General features: G+C 39.8%; 1 protein-coding gene across 1 annotated transcript; it reads left to right on the top strand.

The window, feature by feature from the left end:
* Window positions 1-21017: 21017 nt before the first annotated feature.
* On the top strand, window positions 21018-22211 carry LOC149390656 (uncharacterized). The gene is made up of 2 exons (XM_089619825.1): window positions 21018-21527; window positions 21735-22211. The coding sequence occupies exons 1-2, from the start codon at window positions 21018-21020 to the stop codon at window positions 22209-22211; spliced, it is 987 nt and encodes a 328-aa protein (XP_089475951.1).
* The last annotated feature ends 314 nt before the right edge of the window (window positions 22212-22525 follow it).

Raw genomic sequence — 22525 nt, forward strand, 5'->3', positions numbered from 1 at the left:
TCGAGGCCCTGCGAAAAGATGTGAGTGATCAAACTTTTTTTATAAGGTGGCTAGTCAAATTTGATGTATTGACATCTTGGCTATGCATTAATGATGAGTCATTTACTTATGAAAGGAGACTCGTTGCGACCTTCCCTCGAAGGAGTAAGAGTCATTTCGTTCATAACACCTTTAGATTTTATCAAGTCTTAAACAAACTTAAACCCTAAACCAAAGACCAAATCATAAACTTGTTTCAACTTAATTAAGCAACATGTCTCTCAATCATCCTTTCCTCGAACAAACTCGAAAACGAAACTACGTAGATTCAAAACGTAACCTCGACATAATACCTACCATTAACAAGAACAAATGGGTACTCACCACCCCGTGTCCTCCTCTGACGAATGATGATTCGACTCAAGAGGACAAAGACGCCTTAGCGGCCTGGCTTTGATCCGATGAGATTTCGAGATGCTATGATTTAACATCAATGAACAATGTGTTGCAAAAACAACATCGTGACATCGAGACTGCCGCTGACATGCTCTACAATCTCCTTGAGATGTTTGGAGGGCAAAGGCGTCAAACAAGGCAACAAGCAGTTCGACAATTTATGAACTGTCGCATGAAGGCTAGGACTCCTGTTAGGGACCATATGATGCTGATCATTAGTTACCTGAATGAGATGGAAATCCTAGGATCTGAGATTAACGAGGAGACCAAAATATATATGATCTTGGAAACTCTCCCCGAATCTCTTAATACCTTCAAGCTCAACTACTCCATGAACAAGCTAGAGTACACTGTTACCAAGCTAATGAAGGAGCTTCACACTGCTGAAGGTCTCACGAAGAGAAAGAGGAATCAAGGAGAGGCACATGCTACTGAGCACAAAGCCTCCGCCTCTGGATCTATGAAGAGACATCACAAGACCGAGAAGAAGAACTGTCCTGCCTATCTCAAAGCAAAGGAACACTATTGTACAAATTACCGAAGCATGCCTAGTAGCTGATAATGTATCAACGTGGATTCTTGACTCCGCTGCTACTAACAATATTTGTTGTTCCTTAACTGGTTTCAAGAAAACCAAAAGCTTAGAGGAAGGCGACTTCTGTTTCAAATGGGGTGATGGGAGCCTGGTGTCTGCAAAGGCTGTGGGATCCGTGACGCTATCTTTTGAAGACCGCACTTTGAACTTGAATAATGTTTATTTTGTTCCTACCTTTGGGAAGAACTTAATATCCGTTGCTCATCTTCTTGAGCAAGATTATTGTTTAAAGTTCATTAAGAATGGAATTCGTATTTCGTTTCCTGATAATTCTTTTGTCACTGATGAATGTATGATGAATGCTCTTTTCTACATCTATCCCACTCAACCTTCTCTTTTAGACACCGAAATAGATAATGATCTAATTAGGGAGCCAAAGACGATCAAACTTTCTGAATCCTCCAATCTAACAAAATCAGCATATCTCTGGCACTTAAGACTTGGTCATATCAGTCTAGACAGGATTAAGAGACTTGTGAGGGACGGTCCGCTCCAAGCCTCTGCAATAGGTTCACTACCTACTTGTGAATCTTGCATAGAAGGAAAAATGACTAAGCTACCTTTCTTCGATAAGGGTCGAAGAGCCACTAAGCTGCTGGAACTAGTACATTCTGATGTATGTGGTCCGATCAGTCAACAGTGTACTCAAGATATAGTTTTATCTATTTGCTCAAACACAAATCCGACACCTTTAATGTATTTAAGGTCTTTAAGGGCTTTAGTGGTGAGTATATGTCTGGAGAGTTCGATGACTTTCTTAAAGAAGAAGGTATCGCTTCTCAGCTTACCGCACATGGCACACCTCAACAAAACAGAGTGTCAGAGAGAAGAAATCGAACTCTTATGGAGATGGTTAGATCAATGATGAGTTACTCATCACTCCCTCCTTCCTTTTGGGGATATGCCCTCGAAACAGCTGCCTACATTCTGAACCAAGTTCCGTCCAAAACGGTTCCTGGTACTCCTTATGAACGATGGACTGGCCGTAAAGTAAATCTTGGCCGCATCAAAATTTGGGGTTGCCCTGCACACGTGCTGAGGCAAAAGACTAGCAATTTGGCTAGTAGGTCAGAATTATGTTTGTTCGTTGGATATCCAAAGGAAACCAAAGGTTTTACTTTCTATAGTCCCAAGGACGATAAGGCTTTCATTAGCACGATGCTCGTTTCCTTGAGGAGGACTTTATGAAGGATGCAAAACCTAGAAGCAAAATTGTGCTTGAAGAAAAGTTGGGTGAAGAAGCTTCTACCTCATCTGTAAGAAATGTTCTTACCCCAACTGAAACACAACCTAACTCTTCAGAATCTCGTCAAGTAGTACTTCGACGTAGTGGGAAGGCTACTCAATAGCCTGATTGGTATATGTCCTATAAAGACTCTCTCGTAGCCGTCTCCGACATGGATGACCCTGTTTCCTATAGCCAAGCGATGGCTTGTTCTGAATCAAACCTTTGGCTTGACGCCATGAAAGTTGAAATGCACTCGATGTATGTCAACAAAGTCTGAAAAATTTTAGACCTTCCTGAAGGGATTAAACCCGTAGGGTGTAAGTGGATATACAAGAAGCAAATGGGTCCGGATGGGAACGTCGAGACGTTCAAAGCAAGACTTGTGGCTAAGGGTTATACCCAACAAGAAGGTATTGACTATGAAGAAACCTTCTCGCCAGTCGCGATGCTTAAATCCAACCGCATACTTCTATCCATAGCTGCAGCTCTCGACTATGAGATCTGGCAAATGGATGTCAAGACGGCATTCCTGAATGGCAATCTTGACGAGAGCATTTACATGGCTCAACCAGACGGTTTCGTGGATAAAGGTCAAGAGACCAAGGTTTGTGAGTTACTTAAGTCCATTTATGGACTAAAGCAAGCATCTAGGTCATGGAATATTAGATTCGATGAAACTGTGAAAAGCTTCGGCTTTGAACAGTCAATAGATGAGCCTTGTGTTTACAAGTTAATACACGAAGGCAAAGTTGTGTTTCTGGTATGTCAATGATATACTACTCATAGGTAATGATGTTGGTAAATTATCTGAGGTTAAGGTCTGACTGGCAAAGCAATTCGATATGAAGGATCTAGGAGAAGCCACGTACATTCTGGGGATCCAAATCTTTCGAGATAGGAAGAACCAGACTCTGTCGCTCTCTCAAGCATCTTATATTGATAAGGTGATGGATCGCTTCTCGATGCAAGACTCCAAGAAGGGCCAAACACCCTTTAGGCATGGAGTCTCACTCTCTAAGGACCAGTCTGCCAAGACTGCACAAGAGATTGAGGACAGAAGAAAAATTCCTTACGCCTCAGCCGTAGGAAGTCTCATGTATGTTATGCTTTGCACTAGACCTGACATCTGTTTCGCCGTTGGCGTAGTTAACCGTTTCCAATCTAACTCTGGACCCGAGCACTGGATTGCTGTTAAGCATGTTCTCAAGTATCTTCGAAGAACTAGGAACTTGATGCTTACATATTCAGGTACTGACCTGACTATGACGGGATATACTGACTCCGATTTTCAAGCGGAGAAGGATTCCAGGAAATCCACTTCGAGATCTCTGTTCATCCTTAATGGCGGAGCTGTTGTGTGGAGGAGTATTAAGCAATCTTGCATTGCTAACTCCACAATGGAAGCAGAATATGTTGCTGCTTGTGAAGCATCCAAAGAGCCTGTATGGCTTAGAAAATTCCGTTAAGTATTTGGAAGTTGTTCCAAATGTCGACGAGCCCATGACTCTTTATTGTGATAATAGTGAGGCTGTCGCTAACTCAAAGGAACCTCAAAGCCATAAGCGCTCTAAACATATTGAGAGGAAATACCATTTGATTCGAGAGATCGTGCAGCGCGGAGACGTGGAAGTGAAGAAGATCTCAACGGTGCACAACCTGGCAGATCCATTCACCAAGGCCCTAGCGAACAAGGTCTTCGACCAACATCGAGAGGGATTAGGCATGAAGGACTACACACATCTTCTTTGAGTCAAGTGGGAGTTTGTTGTCAATGGTGCCCACAGGAAGAGTTGTAGTCTTTATTTTGTACATTTGACGTAATAAAGTCTCACGAAGACTCTTGCTTGTAATTGCTTATTAATTAATAAAAGTTGAAACGTTAATTCAATCTTCCTTGTCTGTAGCTTTATCATAAAACCTTAGTCTTTTAGTCCATAAACAAACCTAACAACACATGAAGAGACAAATGTAGATTTGCATGAACAAACTTTTCATGCTTTGCTTAAAACGATATATTCGCAATCTGAGGGTCAAAGGACTATTGACCTCAGTACGATTGTTAGGATAATCTATGATGTCTGGTTATGGGGCATTGAGAGTTGGAGACTCTATAGTTCTTCTAGATATCTTCCGAAGGTACTGAATTGAACAGTGCACTGCTAGAGACAAAATAAGAACAAACCATTTAACCTCTTATGTCTCGAAGTCACTACGCATGAATTGCATCATGCTTACCTTAATCCTGAAATGAGACATGTCATTTCATAGCTTACATATTATCATTTGAGAAAGTCAGAGTTCGGACTCACTATGTGATTCCGAACAGGATCTATTGGTGAAGTACTAAGTTATAAAGATGTCATGAGTAACTTTGTGAAGTTCTCATAGATATGGAATTCATGTACAAAATTGCTGATATGCAATGTATATCACCTCATGTTTTGTTCCTTGGAATGCGAATAAATGAACTGACCAGTGTCCAAATTGAGTTCTGACTCTTTTGGATGAAACAATGTGACTTGTTAGCTCCTCGTCAATACATTGTTTCTAACTTATTCACAAGCGAAAAATGAGTTGAGGAAATAACAGCTAGAAGGGTAAAATGGTAATTTTGTAAATCCCGACTAGCTGATGATATTCATGAAGGGTAAATATAGATAATATTCAGTGGATGCACTCATCATAATTTGGTTGAATTCTTGAGTAGAAAATTAATTCATTTGAACCGAGAGATTTTTAGTGTCAACTCTTTAGTGGAGTCAGTTGACATTAAGCTAAACTTGGAAAAGGTTTGTGAACTTTTAAGTCCAAGTATTTGGCTCAAGCTTTGTTCATTTGGATCCATGAGGTCACTGTCACAAATCATATCGAGTAGGAATAGTTAAACTAAAAGCTAAGTCAAAACAAGAACGAGACAAGTTTTACGAAAATTGTCAAAAGGGTAATTTTGTCTTTTTGGACATAGGATGAAATGAATGTCAATAACTTTTTTGACATGGTCATTTGATGACTTACATCCACTCGGCCAAATTAATTAGTTTGGGTCTTGTGGATTAATTTCATTTCATAAGAGTTTTATTGAAAATTCTTAATGGGTCTTTCTCATGTTGTCATGAACAAATGAAGAAAGAACCTTGGCCACCCAACCCAAAGAAAGAAAGGGAGATTATTTTGTGCATAAATGTATCAAGATACTTGCCAAAAGAAAAAGAGGAAACAAAATTACTCTATGAGGAAAGTAGGATTTCGGCCAAACAAGCAAGGAGAGAGCAAAGAATAAAAGAGGAAACAAATCCAATGTGTCATGAAGGCATATGTTGGCCGTGTGACTTGGATAGGAATTTGCAATAAAGGATTGCTCATGAAGGCTTGGAAAATAAAAGGAAAATACTTCTTTCGAATGCCAACCCTTCTCCTAAAAATAGGACCCTCATTCCTCTCATTATATTCATTCCACATAAGTTAGAGATTGAGAGCTTCTCTCTCTAGACCTTGTGGTGGCCTACTTCTCCTCTCTCTTATGTCTCTAGTTTTCTTTCGTTTTCGTTTTGGCACCTAGGTCCACATTTGACCTAACGTTTCAGCTCTTTGACTTTGAGACTTGTTCTCGAGTCATCGTGTTTAAAAGTGCCCACTCACTAATTCCTTTTCTCTCGAGTGATTCTTGTGATAGAAACTGTCGTGGTTGCTCGTGTTGCGGAGGAAAAAAGAGAGACGTGCTGCGAGGGGAGACAAACGTTTTTAACCTTCCGAAGGCTCATCAACGTTCAAGCTTCTAAAAAGGTTAGTAAATTTTTTATGCTCATAATAGTTTTTATTTACGTGTACTTGCTCTTTGTCTAGGTTAGTAAAATTGTTTTACTTGTCAAAAGAAAATTTTTAAAATTCCGCCGCTTACCAAAGCGTTAAACTTTTTCTTAAGCCCTAGATCAATTCCAACAGCCTCTTTTTTCCTCGCGCGAGCTTCTCTCTCTCTCTCTCTCTCTCTCTCTCTCTCTCTCTCTCTCTCTCTCTCTCTCTCTCTCTCTCTCTCTCTCCGACCAGCGTCCCCCCGGCCCATCTTCGGCTACCACCGCATCCTCTCTGACCCTCTCCGCCGTGAACCTCACCGTCATCCTCGGTACGTCTCTCTCTCTCTCTCTCACCTCTCTGTCCATCTCACTCTGTCTCTCTCCGACCAGGCCGCCTCGCCCCGCCGCCCGCGACCAGCCCCCACCCCGCCGCCCTGCGACCAGCCCCGCCCCGCCTCCGGTACGCCTCTCTCTCTCTCTCAATCTCTCTCTCTCTCTCTCTCTCTCTCTCTCTCTATATATATCTCTATCTCTATCTCTCTCTCCATCTCACTATGTGATTTAATTAGTTAAGTTAATTTATTATTTTTTGTCTGCTTATTTGTTTTATGGATATATGTTGAGTTAAATTGTTTGTTTAATTTGATTGCAATTTGTTGAAAATTTGGTTAATTAATTAATTAGTAACATATTTAGTTAGGTTAATTAATAATATATATGAATATATTTTAAAATGAATTAAGAACATGTAAAATCTAATTTAAACATATTGAAAATTTATTGCGGCCGAGCCACGGAAGCTCGGTTTAGTATTTAGTATGTTAATCGGATAGTACTGATTGGTTATATATGTGTTTTTTTTATTGCAGATTTTAGGTAGTCCATATTTTAGGGGAAACTCTGCCAAATTTTTGGTTGAGTAAAACGTATTTCTCAAAAAATTAACTCTTTTGATAATATATTTTAACGAATTAACTAATTTGTCGAAATTGGTTGACTCCTTAATGAAATCAGTAGTGAATTTGTATATAAGAACGAATTCTAACAATTTTTCAAAATTAATACATGTCTTTCACAATTTCTCTTTCATTCTTACAAATTCGCTCTCGACTCTTTCAACTATTAACGATTCACTCTCAATTTCCTAACAATTCACTCTCAATTTCAAATATTAATGATACACTCTCAACTTCCTCTCTCATTCAGTGTAATGTCAGATCCAAGTAGAGATTGGATTACCTAGAACAATCGGTTGAGTTTGCAGTATAAAACATGGGTTAATGAGTTTATCTGCCTTGCAAGCAGACTTCCGAACAAAAATGGTCAATATCATTGTCCTAACGTAAGATGGCAGGACATCGGGGTCGTAAAGAATCACCTTTTGAACAAGGGGTTTACCCCGGGATACACCGAATGGTATCATCATGGAGAACGTCATGTGCTTACCAAAGTAGAAGATGCCAGCGAAACTAACCAGAGAGGAGTCCGTGGATTGCACGATGCTCTCCATGATATATTGGGTCACGAGGACTTCGATGACTTTGCGGATCTGACTTCGAGTGAAGTGCGTGAAGAGAAGCAAGTGGAAGACTTATTCTTCGAGTTGGAAATAGAATTGTACCCTGGATGCAAAGATTTTTTTGTCTTTGTCGTTCCTAGTTTTGTTGATGCACATCAAAGTCACGAACCATTGGACGAACAAGTCGTTTACAGAATTTTTGCAGCTCTTGAGGAAGTCTCATCCAATTGGTAACCGAATTCCGGAAAAACACTACGAGGCCAAGGCGAAACTGAAGCGTTTTGGGATGGGATACGATATGTTAGACGCGTGCATCAACGATTGTGTGTTATTTCGAAAAGATCTCGGGAAAGCTGAAGTATGCCTAATTTGCAATGAGAGCAGATGGAAGCCAACTGGGAAGAATGTATCACAAAAGATATTACGATACTTTCCCTTGAAAGATCGATTGAAGCGATTATACGCTTCTCCACACACGTCGCTTGAGATGCAGTGGCACGAACAAGATCGCGTCAAGGAAGAAGGCGTTTTGCGACATCATGCGGATGGTTCGACGTGGAAGAATCTAGACAAGAGATACCCAGATTTCGTTGCAGAGCCTCGTAACGTATGGCTGGGACTAGCTTCTGGTGGGTTTAACCCGTTTGGGAAAATGAGTCTAGTGTACAGTGTGTGGCCCGTGGTACTAACTGCGTACAACTTGCCGCATTGGTTGTGCATGAAAAAGGAGTACCTGATGCTGACGCTTTTGATACCTGGACCGAGCTCACCTGGAAAAGACATGGACGTGTTCTTACAACCAGTAGTTGAAGAGCTGAAAGAATTGTGGGATACGGGGTTCCAAATGCAAGATGGGGCGAACGATGAAGTGTTTCGGGTGCGTACCGCACTTCTATGGACGATAAACGACTTTCCAGCTCGATCATATTTGTCGGGATGGAGTGGTCAAGGGTATCTTGCGTGCCCCGCGTGCAATCTTGAGATGCCATCTATGAAAGTCAGAAACAGGATCGTCTACTATGACCATCGTTGATTCTTGCCTATACCTCACCGATGGAGGAAAAGCATTGATCACTACATATATCGCCATGAGAAACGCCGCAAACCTGTCAAGTTGACTGCACAAGACATACTCGATCAGTTGGCTAGTGTTTCTTGCACGATAAACTGACAAACATGCCGGTAAATGGAAACGTGCTGAGTGTGAATTGAATTTGACCAAAAAGAGCATCTTTTATGAGTTGTCTTACTGGTCAGAGTTGGAGTTGAAGCACAACATGGACGTCATGCATATAGAGAAGAATGTGTGCGAGAATCTTCTCGGGACGATGCTCAGCTTGGAAAAGAAGAACTATGATTCGGAAAATTCGAGATTTGACATGATGGACTTGAAAATCAAGTATTCTCTACACTTGAGACAACAAAGGAATGAGTGGTACAAACCGCCAACGGCGTACACGTTAACCCTTGAGCAGAGACAGTGGTTTACCGAGCTCCTCCAATCTGTCAAATTCCCTGACGGGCTCGCTGGAAATTTGAAAAAACATATGACTGCTGACGGGAAGCTCACAGGTTTGATGTCGCACGATTGTCACGTGATCTTGTAGAGGCTGTTGGCTGATGGTATTCGCCCTTTTATGCCAAAACCGATACAGGAGACGATCTCGAAGCTTTGCAACTTTTTCAAGTTGATAAGTTTTAGAATCCTGAGAGTGGAAGATCTCAAAACAACGCAAAATTCCATCACTGATATCGAAGCAATGCCTAGAAAAGAATTCAAAATTCGGTTTGCGAAAAAGGTAAAATGAAAGTATACTAAAAATGTTAATGGCATCTTCATTTGCTTTGTTACGTATCCAGATTTATGACATGAAAGTTAGTGGTTCTGATGTGTCCAAAGAGCTTTACGCATTGTCTGCCGGATCCTTGCAAATTATTCATCACTCGTCGTCGTTATAACCAACGAATCACCCAGAACAGCGGTGTTAGTCTGCCCGTGAACAAGTACAACTTTAATGGTCGAATGGAAGACGTAATCGTGCCAAATTATAGACATAACTATCGTGTCGTACTGTTCAAATGCATATGGTATGGTGACAAGTACAATGCAGGACGTATATGCACGTTGATAAGACCACCGGAGCAACGAGTTCGTATACTGCCAAAGAGTGGTTTACAAAAGAGCCGTATATATTCACGACTCAAGCGAAACAAGTGTTTTACATCCAAGATCTCGTTAAGGGTCGCGAATGGGAAATCGTTCAGGAATGCAATCATCGAGGGATATGGGACATTCCTGAATTTGACCCGACCACTTCAGCATCAATTCCGTTGACAATAGAATTGTCAAATATCGACCGTCTTAATCATCGACACGAAACCACTACGGCCAAGCTTGTTACTGTTGTTGACGATGATGAAGAAGTGAATGAAGAAGATGAGGCATGCGCCATTTTTTAGGGAGACCATGTTGATGTCGATACTAACATTACATCGAGTAACGACGATGAATGAGTAACACCATGTAATAACAAGTCGTCGAATACTAATTAAATAATTAATACTAACTACAATTCATTTTTCAGGATGTCGACTTCAGGTCAGGATCCATCAGGAGGAGATCGTGATCTTCCGCAGATACCAAGGAAGAAGCGGGGACCAACGACTGGCCTCGTTTCCGCAATAGCTGGTGTTGGGACTCCTGGAGCGAACATAGTTCGTTACGATCAGACACAACAGGCGTTCTACCAAGATGTCGGGGAGCAAAATCCAATGATCTGGACGTTCCAAAACCGCATAGGAAACCTGATCAAGAGTACCATCCCAGTAGACCTCCCTGACTGGAATCACGTGCCTGCTCATGTGGCGGCTCTTATGAGCTCGATTCATAATGAGTACCGCTTCGTTTACGCTCATCCTGACACTGGCGAGCTTGTGTCAGCAGATCCTATTGGCAACAAGATTGATATGGCTATCATTCGTAATGCAAAGAAGATGCGCCATGGCCAGAAGTCGAGATTGGCACAGCTCTTCTTCAAGACGTTTTGCAGGAGTAAGGATCTCTAAAAATGAAACTCCCGAAGGCTATAACCAAGAAGCCTGGTTGAAGGCAATAGAGACGTTCGACTCACCGGAGCTTAAGGTATGAGTTGAACTTCCGAGGGTTATTTGAATTTCTGAATATTGAATTTAACGAATTTATGTCTCGCAGGCGAAATGTCTCCGAAACCAGGAAAAATTGAAGAATAAGAAGATGAAGGCGAGACAAGGGTCGAGGAGCGTAAGTCGCTAATATTACGATGCAATATATATGTGATTCATATTTTAACGTTGAAAAATTGCAGCGAAAGGAAGATGGGAGTATGGGCTCGGCTTTAGCGATATGGTCAGAAAAACACCATGACACCAAGGGATCGTGGACGACATACTTTGCGAAGTCGCAATTTGTAAGTTATTTGTTTTATTTGCTATATTTCATTACTTAAATTATTCTTATCTGATAAGTTTTTGTGGTTTTTTGGTGAAGGATCAAGTCACCGCCATGACGATAGATATTTTGTGACAAGCGGAGCAGCAAAACACCGTGATCTCCCAAGAAGATGCAGAGGAGTACGCGATGCGCGAAGTTTTGGGGGTACGCAGAGACTGGGAAGTCGGGATAGTGACTTTGATCCCAAGGTCATCGTTGGGTGTGGCCCAAGCGCTAGATAGAGGCTCATCAAGTTCGTCATCTCAGACCGATCCATTGGTTAGCGAGATGCGAGCTCAGATGGATGCCCAACAAGCTAAGCCGCAGGAGATGCGGCAACAGATCGCCTTCCTCACCCAGATGCACAACCAACCTCCCACGACTCCCCAACCTCCGCCTACACCGCAACCAGGTGGCACAGATCAGCAGACGCCAGGTTCTACGCCTAGTTCTATGGATTTCTAGCGAGACCGTCCTTACGGAGGTGGAATGAGCGGCAGCGCGTCAGGCAGCGGCGGACGAGGACGAGGAAGCGGTTCACGAAGTTTTGCCAACTTATTCGGTAGAGGGAATTCTACTATCGATACGTTGTATAGGAAAAAAAATTAGGAATTAAATTTTTTCGTTTTTATTAGACTGGATTTGTATTTTTAATTCAGAATTTTATATTCGTAATATTATTTCTAATTTATATTTTGTTAATTAATTTTTATTTAATTATAGATTAATTTTGGTTTAATTTTCTAATATATAAATTTGTAAATTTTTTTAATTAAAATAACATATTCGGTGCGACATGTCGCACCGAATATAATGGCGGGAAGATTATTCAGTGCGACATGTCGCACCGGATATGTAATCACTCGCCGATTTCAAGAATTTTGGCAGTAAAATAATGGGCATTAGGTGCGACATGTCGCACCAAATATAATGGCGGGAAGATTATTCGGTGCGACATGTTGCAGCGGATATGAAATCACCCGTCAATTTAAAAAAATTTGGCAGAAAAATAGATTGGGTATTAGGTGTGCCATGTCGCACCGGATAGTGTCGGACCAAATATGGACATCTTTCGGTGCGACATGTCGCACCTAATACTTTTGGCGACAGACTTTTAAGTGCGACTTGCCGCACCGGAAGCCTCTATTTGTTCTAGTGACCAAGCCCGCCCTCACTCTCTCTCCGGCCGCGCCGCCACCAGGCCCGCCCTCACCCTCTCTCCGGCCGCGGTGCCACCAGGCCCGACTCTCTTTCTCTCCCCCTCTCTCTTTCTCACTCTTCTATGCCTCCGTGCTCCTCGCCTTTACCCCAGGTTATTTTTTTCTTGTGATTTATGTATAATTTATGTTGAAAATAAGGGTTTGTTTGAAATTGAGAGTATAGATTGATATTTACTTGGAATTGAGTTTGCATTTGTTTGATGTTTAGTTGGAATTGAGTTTTCATTTGTTTGATATTTAGTTAGAATTGAGTTTGCATTTGATATTTAGTTGAGATTAATATAGAATTTTTGTTTGGTCTTGTGTTGGAATTGAGATTGAGTTCTTGATTGGATTTGAGTTGAGATTGTGATTGCATTTGGCGTGTTATTGAGTTATTGAGTTACTTTGGCGTGTTAGCTAGAGAACACGTTTCACTTTCGATACGTGATTAGAGATGTAAAGAGAATAACCAAATTAAAGAATGGATTTGAAACGAAATGCAAGAAATATTTACGATTCCTATCGAACAAAATCACGATTGCCTTATGAGAGTGAGAGAAGTGACAAAGTTATATCTTCGTAAGTTATACAACGATCTACTCAAATACACTATCAACAAACCAAGCACCTTAATGAGACCGGGTTGTGTTTTGAAATTCTACACAAGTGTCACCGAAGAAGATTGGATAGCATTTGTTGAGTATAGACTAACAGAAAAACAAACATCGGAACATGGGAAAGCAAATACCGAAAAAAGTGTGTAAAATATCGAACCGGCCGAAATGGATATCAAAAACTTGATCAAGAAAGGTTAGATTTATTTCTTTTTTTAGTTATTCCAAATTTTGCAATTATTTTATAATTAATAGTATAATTACTTCTTACTAGCATGACAAAATGGAGGAATGACATACAAACGAGGAATTAAGGATTGACTCACGCATCAATGACGTAAATAACTACAAGGATGACAAAGACAATCTAAAAGGGAAATAATCGTAAGTTCTTTACCTTTGGTATAACAACTAATCATGTAATTTTATTTGCAAATAATTTATGCGTATAAAACGTTATCTCAACAAGCAACGGAAGAGACATGGGTATCGTAATCGGAAAAAAGCATCTTGCAAGAAGCGTTGAGAATGTCACGAGTTTGCGGTCAATCCAAGCACACTTCGCGTTTCAAGTACTTTGTTCCTCCAACCCCAAACAAAGAAGTAATTAAGATGCGTCGCGAAGTGAATGAGTTGAAATCTTTGGTCATGAAAGCATTTAGTGGACATGGTAGTATGAATGTCGGAGATACTAATGTCGAGTCGCCTAGTGTCGAGTGTGTGGAAGAGAATCTCAACGAGAAGGTTGTTTATGATGAAGAGATGGCTAATGTTGAAGACCACGTCAATGAAACGGTCTCTTTAGGTATCTTCATTCTTTTTTTTTTTATCTAATCTAGTAATAAAGCTAAATGTTTTGGTATTAAGTTATTGATATTGTTCGTGATTTGCTTAGAACACTACGATGTTGGCGTGGATGTGCATGTTGGTGATCGTCCGAAAATCGATCCTATAATTGTTGAAAAACCCTATAGTGTTCGTACTCATTGTTCATTGAATCCAACCACGCAGGGGATACCGAGTTCGGATGAAAGCGTCGAGTGTCTTCTTCTCATTGATGATGATGTGAAAGGAAGGACGATTCATGTTGCGAATGGGCGAGCGTCCATGAATGAGGGCGAAGTTAGCTTCTCACTTTTGAAGGAAGGAAATGTATGCATGACCGTTTTGGGAGTTTTGATTAAAAAAGCCAAATTACCAATTTCCACCGAAGATGCAAAAACCATTGAAGATGTCATAGGGGGGTTTGTCTCATGGCCAAAGAGATTGATAGAAATTGACACGAAAAAAGAGAGTCACGTTCCGGTAGTCAAACAACTCTCAAAGATCGGTTTTGAGAGTGAACCTAGCATCGACGATGGTAAAAAGATTCCATGCAAGGTGATTAATCCCAAGTTTCGATTTCTCGCTCAACATGCCAACAAAGTAATGTTACCACAAGGGGATATGATTACAGTCAAGGTTAGTGCAAGTCTCACTGCTATCCCGATTCCGGTGTCATTTGATGATGTTTACGATTTTTTACAATACGCGAAAATTGGCGCGGAGAGCATAACGGTTTATATGGAGTACGTATTTCCTTTATATGTTTTTTTTAATATCAATGTTCAATATTTAGTGTTTTGATCAATTTAATACTTGTTTGTCATAGCTATCTACGCTCAAGGCTAGAAAATGGAAAAAGAGTCAAGACTATTGTTTTGTAGATCCGGGCTTAAGTTCTCACATCATAAACAACAACGACGATGGTTATTTGTCCAAACGAGTCAAGAACGTTAGAAATGTGGTACGGAAATGCAAAGTTGGTCAACTAACTTTGATGCCGTAAAATAAAGAATCGCATTGGATTCTCGTTGTCATCGACCTTTGGAGAGATAACGCTATGTTCTTCGACCCGTTGAGAAATAAAATATCAACTAATTTAATTCGATTTATAAAAAGGTAATGTTTTGTTTTCTTGAACTATCTTTATTATACATCACTTTAATTTTGTTTTTTTTTTCTCTTACGGTTTCCATGTTATAAGGTGTTTGTGGATTTCAAGCTCGAGCACCTAGACGCCTAAAGTAACGGCCAATCAATCTACATCAAGGCTTGCAACCCTCCGAGACAATCCGGAAACACGAAATGCGGTTATTTTGTACTATTTTATATGCGCGATATAGTTGAGGAGGTATAGGAAAATTAGAAACTAAGAAATCCTATACACCGGAGGATCTAGAGAGAGTATAAGAGAGGAATTGGTAACTTACATACAAACGTTTATTGAATGTGATGATGAAGATGTAGAAATTTGCTTTTGGATTTGCAGTTTATTTTTAGGCACCATTTTTTACAACAGGTTTTAGTACCGTACCATTATGCTCTTGATCCGTTGTAGAACCTTCTCGCCGCGGCGAGAAATATACATTGCCGCGGTGGGATTTAACCAAGGACGTCGCCGCGGAAATGTGTAGAATACTTCTCCGCGGCGACAAATATACATCGCCGCGGCGAGGAATAACCCAGAAAACATAAATAATTCGCCGCGGCGATGTATATTTTCCGCCGCGGCGAGAAAGTTCTACAAAAAATAATGTTGTTACGTTATATGTTGGCTTTAATTTTTAGTGCAAGTTGTTTGGAAAGATGTCGGTCTTCATGCTCCAGCTTCTGGTATGACATCCTTCCTCTTGTGTGCAGACAGTATTTCGGGCAAGTTTCCAGTTTTTCCAAACTGTGTTGCTGGTGTCTTTATTGCGTGATATTCGTGTGAGGATGGGTAAAGAAACCCTAGATACACTTCCAGGCCTGTACAGCTGCTATAAAAGTCATGCGCTTCCCCCTTAGCAGCCTTGACGCTTTTTGATAAAAACACTTAGAGCTCCTAGACGTGCAAGACCGGCGGATTGGGAGGCTTTGTGTTTTGTTAAGAGCGGTGTATTCTCTCTAGAGCTATTCCAGAAAGATTGAGTGTTTGATTGATTTGGGTTCTGTGTCTACGTGATTGAAGACTTACGTGCATTTGAAGACTGAAGACATCCGAGCATAGGCTGTTGCTCGAAGAGTGGAATTGAGGAGGATCTCAAATTCAGGGGGAGTCCCTGGTCTAGGTATTCACTTGTGGTAATAGTTACTAGGGCCTTTATTTTGCATTGTAATCATATAAGACCTTGCTTATACTATTGACTACGGTATAGTGAAATCATTTCCACTGGCAGAGTGCCCCCAGACGTAGGTGTATTGCACCGAACTGGGTAACCATATTGTGTGTTCTTTCTTATCGCACTTTTTATTGTTTATCCATTATCTGTGTTCAAACAAGTTGTCGGACACATTGTCAACACTTTGTGTGCGACATCTTGTCATTGTGACTAATCAGAATTTCAAATAAAATATCCATTGTATAATATCTCGCTGCGACGAGAAAGTTTGGAATTTTTAAAAATTGTACAGTGGAATCATACCGTTGTACAAGTGTCTACAATGGATGCGTATGCATAATAAACATTGTAAAATCATTCTACAACTGTTTTTAAGCGTTGTAAGATCTCAGTTTTGTAGTAGTGCATTGAGTTCTAATATAATTAGTAAATATTATGCAAATCATATTTATTGTATTTTTAATACATATATACAGTTTCTATTCCTAGTTAATAGTAAGTATTTATCTTATCATTATCTATGTCTCATATTACAAATTATATGTAATGAAAAAGAGCCAACATAATTAAAAATACAGTTTAATTAAAGATCATAATGGTAAGTTACAGATTTTAGAATGTGTGTAGGATAAAAAAATATAAATGATCATATGTTTATATTATTTTGTAGGATTTAAATTTTAGGGATTATAGAAAGGTATATGCAATATCACTTAAAAGACGTATTCATAGTACTTTTTATATATGTATAAAATTTGACATCCTATTTAGTATTCTATTTACAAAAAATTGGCTACGTAAGCCACCTAAACTATAGGAATTGTAAATTAGCCAACCTTTGGTAAATACTTTGTAAATAGCCAATTTGCATACGTGGCAGCCTATTAACTACCTTTTTTACATGTTTGGCTGGATTAAATAAGTATTTTATTAATCTGTTAATAAGTTAACTTGGCTATTTACAAAAAATTAACAAAAATTGGGCTATATCCTAATTCACTATAACCGTGTGGCTATATAACTTAATAACCCTTCTATTTATTTATCATTCTACTATTTCAATGTACCTTAAACTTTTTTATAGAGGAAAAAAAATCAATGTATCTATATTCCTTTGATTTATTTCACTTATATTATTAAGCCATACCGTCTTTTGTTTTATTTATAACGAAATTATACATTAAACCTTTATATTTTTTTATAAAGTGAAATTATAGTAGGACTTTTAAAATATAGTTTAAAGTCTAGTAATTAAGAATAATTAAGATATTTATATTCAGCAAAAACACACAACTAAACTCTTCAGCTAATAACTATATATGCTATCCATATTACCAAATTTACATTTTGATAGACATTATTCAACTTTTAGAGAAAGACAATGTCTGACCCATTGATTTTGTTTTAATTTAAACTCCGTAGTGTATTTTGTCGAATAATGTATTTGTAATAATATAAATACTGACAAATATTATTCATACATAACTGTTAATCCATTTATTTTAGGGAAATTGACACACATAATACCAATTGAATGTCCCTTACCAAATATAGCCCAAAATGGAAAAAATTGACACAAGTAGTACTTTTGGTAGGTGAAAGAAATTAATTTTTCCCCATCTACCCTCACCCCTACCCTCCCTCATTTAGTTACGTTTTTTTTCTGCTGAGAACATAACCCAGGAGAAGAAGAAAAGAAAACAAAAAAGGAAAGAAAAAAATCGCGCGTCTTCAAGGACACCGGCTGAGAAGAGCTCGCCGGAGAAGAAGGAGAGAGAGACGGCGACGGAGAAGGTAATCTCGATTTTTAATTTCTCTTCCTCTATGGTTCGGATTTGAGGAAAAATGAAATTAGGGTTTTGAATTGGGATTTTCTGATTTCGTGGGTATGAGTTTGAGAGTTTGATTTCGATGATGACATAAATGAGTTTTTGATTTATGTTCGTGTTTGATGCCTTGTTTATTGGTTGGGCTCGGATTCTATTTGGTTCTGATATTGTTTCTTCTGGCCGAGTGTAATTTCGGCATTTTGACGTTGTTGATGTTCTGGTTGTTTATCATGGTTAAGGAAATTCCTTTGGAAGATGTCTGAGAATCACGTGATAGGTTTGAGTCTGGAAATTGATTTGGACGAGTTTGGGTTTGATTTTTGGGTCTTGGCCGTGTGATGATAGATTTAATTGTGATGTTGAATTGTTGATGATTCGAGACTGTTGGTGTTGTGTATTGGCTGAAATTGTTAAGCGTTTATTGTGCTTTGGACTGAAATGATGTGAAGCTGTTTTTTGTGTGTGTGTGCGTGTGTGTTTTTTTTTTAATTCACTGTCATAACATCTTGCATTGTATCATAAAATATAATATAACTAAGATAGTGATGTTTGCAGAGTGGGAGGTTTGGGAAGCTGAACAAAAGAGTGACTTTCCCAGAGAGTTTGGATCTTAGTGCTTATACGAACGAGGGAGGAGAGAGTGGGGACGATGATGATATGTACAAGCTCTATGCAGTTGTTGTCCACGTGGACATGCTTAATGCATCGTTCTTCGGCCACTATATCTGCTATGTAAAGGACTTCTCCGGAAACTGGTATAGACTTGACGATTGCAAGGTAACCACCACAAACTGTCATCTCATCCCTCTGCCAGATCTTATGATTGGCCTTTGACAAAATCTTTTTTTTATGAATATATACTCTTGTGTGTGTGTTTTAGGTCGCCAAAGTTGAATTGGAAGATGTGCTTTCTCAGGGAGCATATATGCTTTTCTACAGCCGGTATGTTCATATTAGTCAATTTCTTCTACCTTTTTAAGGTTATGATAGAGAATCAAATGATAAAATTAATGAAAAAATGATATAATTTAACCATTTTGAAGACGTCCCTTTCCACCTCAAAGATCTGTGGGACAATATTTTGAGGAGCATTGGGTTTTGTCCGCGTGCGATCTAGTTTGTATTTTGCTTCGTTCTAGATGAAGCTTCCCCTCTTTTTATAAACTTTTTCGATTTCTTTTGAGAAAAAGGTATTCAGCAATGTAGTTAAATTTTGACACTCTATATCAGGGTATCTACTCTATAAATTTTGTCACGAAGTGAATCCAGTTTGTGACACTTCCAGGTTTTTCCAGGGTGTCACGAACTGGATTCACTACGTTTTTCCAGGGTGTCACGAACTGGATTCACTTCGTGACACTAGTGTCACGAACTGGATTCACTTCGTGACACTAGTGTCACGAACTGGATGTTTTTCCATGTTAATAACCGTCTTTTAATACTCATTTCTAATACTGAGTGAACGTATACAGGTATGGCGGAAATATGTTTATATGCTAAGCATAGCGGGAAGTGGGTAAAATCGGGCGTATATCAAGAGGGTGGTACTCTTACGCTTTTACTTCCTACCAAATTGAATTACCAAAGTTTGATGCAAACATTGTATGCTCGGTTGAACGTGACCCCTGCAACGCATTCAATCAACGTCAAACATGAAGCTGACGGGCTCGTACCGCCAACCATAGACGACGACGAAAGTTTGCGATGTTATTTGTACTTGAGGAAGAACGAACCGAACCGGACGAAGTTGAATCTTGTACTTGAGATTAGTCCGGAGGCATTTCAGGATAAAAAAGCGGATGACGCGTCTTCTCCACGGGTTGGATCCACTCCAACAGCAAACACAAGCGAGAGTGGATTTGGTTGCAATCGAAGCAAGATCATTCCAAACATGCCGAGTCCTATATCCGAGGCACGTGAATGGGACGTACCAAGTCCGGAGGCTTTCGACAATGATACTGTTGGGTTGGATGACATGAATACTGTTAGCCAGGCAACACCCCAACCCAGAAGGTCTCAACCACCAGTTATTTTGTCGATAGAGGCTCCACACAGACTCAACACCAGGAAGAGCCTCCTCTTCCACCACAGCCGCCAACTCGATCACAAAGAAAAGAGAATGTATCGAGCCAAGAGAATGGGGGGTGTTCGGTTACGGCTCCCGAATGAAATACATGTGTCGAGAGTAACGATATTGAGGTGTTGGACATTTTATCTCTGGTAAGTGTTAAAAAAAAGGATTATATGCAAACAAAGCGGCGTTGTTGAAGCATTTACGGATGGATGCAATCAATAATCATTATCGGTTCAAAACGAAGAACTCATCTCCGCTCAAACTTCATGTCATTTGTGCGGGTAAAAATTGTGATTGGGCGGTCCGGGCAGTGAAGCTAAAGAACACGGATTGTTTTGAAATTAGAAGGTAAAATTTCACGACCTAAAAACTGATTTTATTTGAAATTTCATTTCTCTTCATAGATGAATCAGTCCGTGACAGATCTATCACAACGTGAATCCACTCCTGACACGAGTGGATGTACTTCGTGACAGATATGTCACGAAATGTATGCCCTTTTAATTTTAAATTGTTTTTTATCGTGTGTATGTGTTTATGGTTCAAGATATGATCCAAAACACACTTGTTCTGTGGAGGAAAGACAAAAAGGGCAACCGCAAGCTACAACAGAGTTGGTTGGAGAGAGGGTGAAACACAAATTTATTGATCCAACTGTACATAGTTGTACCCCAAAGGAGATTCAGAGTTACATGCGAACAGAGGTTGGAGTCAATATTTCATACAGAAAAGCATGGAGGGCAAAAGAATGTGCAATACAATCCTTGTATGGGACTGATGATGAGTCATATGCCTCTCTTGCAAAATACAAGTACATGTTAGAGCAAAAGAATCCAGGTTCTCTCATCGACCTAAAAACTGACCGTCATAAATATTTCATGTACTTTTTCGTTTCTTTGGCTCCGTTCAGAGAGGGATGGAAGTATTGTCGGCCTGTTGTAATTGTTGATGCAACCTTCTTGACAAACTATCACAAGGGCAGCATGTTTACGGCTTCCGCGATGGACGCAAATGAGCAAATATTCCCGCTTGCCTATGGTATTGGTGAGTCCGAAACTTCCAAGTCCTGGTTTTATTTCTTCAACAAACTTAAGGAAGCATTGGGGGAGAGGGATAACATGGTCATCGTATCCGACCGAAACACCGGAATCATTAACGCCGCGAAGAAAGTTTTTCCAAGAGCAGAACATGGTTTTTGCGCATACCACGTGAAGAATAACGTCAAGGCAAAATTCAAAAAACTTGGCAAGGAATTCAATTGGAAGTTCTACGGTGCAGCAAAAGCGTATACTATATTTGAATATCAAAAGTTTATGCGCATGTTGGACAAGGAAGACCCGTTGATACGTCCGTACCTTGTCAACGAAGTAGGAAATGAGAAGTGGGCACGTTGTTTTTTCAAGACATCAAGGTATACGATCGTAACTTCAAACAACGCAGAGTCTTTGAATGCATTAACTGTTAAAGCAAGATCATTTCCAATAGTGAAGTGCCTTGATTGGTTGAGGGAGATAATGCAAGTTTGGTTCTACCAACGACGAGAAAAGGCGGCATCAACTCAAAGTGTGTTGTCAATGGAATATCATACCGAAATGTTAAAAAAACTTGCTGTCTCGGCCCAAATGCAGGTTATAGTGTGTTTTTAATTTTTAAATTATGTCACGAAATGACCCGAGTCCGTGACACTTGTGTCACGGAGTGACTTCAGTCCGTGACACATGTGTCACGGAGTGAATCCACTTCGTGACACAAGTGTCACGGACTCGGGTCATTTCGTGACACATGTGTCACGGACTGAGTGGTTATGTTTAAACTTTTTTTTGCTTATGTTTTAGGTCCGGCCTTCTTCAGTATACGAATTCGAGGTTTTAGACACAAAAGGAACACCATGGGCAGTGAACTTGATTGATAAGACGTGCTCGTGTCGAGAATTTCAAACTGATCTATTTGTATGTGTCCATGCCATTGCGGCTTGTCGCTTACGCAACCTACCAGTTGAGAGCTATTGTGCAGAGTACTACACGACCGAGTATTGGAAATTGGCGTATGCAGGGGTTATTCATCCTCAAGGAAGTGAATCGTCATGGACTTTTCCCGACGAAATCGAGCAGATCAAAGTAAATCCGCCTAACTTCTTAGGTCGTCCGGCGGGTAGACCTAAGAAGAGAAGGATTCCCTCTCTTGGAGAATCTGATGCCCCGCTTCGTAAATGTTCCCGTTGTGGAGGTGTAGGTCACAATAGAGCTACGTGTCGCAACCCAATTCCACCGGAAATGAGGGCTCCGGGGATGGGACATTGGTTTGGTTTGTAATTCGACACGTTTTATCATTGAATATCTAGAACTTCCTTGGTGTTTTGCTATGTATTACATTTTGAATGTTTTGAACTTTATTGGTATTGAGTGTATTGTTAAGAATGGTTTATGAAACAATGTTATTGTTAAGACGTGAACACAGTCCGTGACACATGTGTCACGAAGTGATCTCATTCCGTGACACATCTGTCACGAAATGAGGTCAGTTTGTGATACATAAATTGATTTCGAAACAATACACACTTTTAAACTAAGAAATTGAAGTTCTAAGAATACATATATAAAGTTATAAACAATACATACACTTTTAA

The sequence above is a fragment of the Urtica dioica genome, chromosome 7, assembly GCF_054948205.1.
Source record: "Urtica dioica subsp. dioica isolate 48M chromosome 7, U.dioica_male_clone48M_v1_H2, whole genome shotgun sequence".
NCBI lineage: Eukaryota > Viridiplantae > Streptophyta > Magnoliopsida > Rosales > Urticaceae > Urtica > Urtica dioica.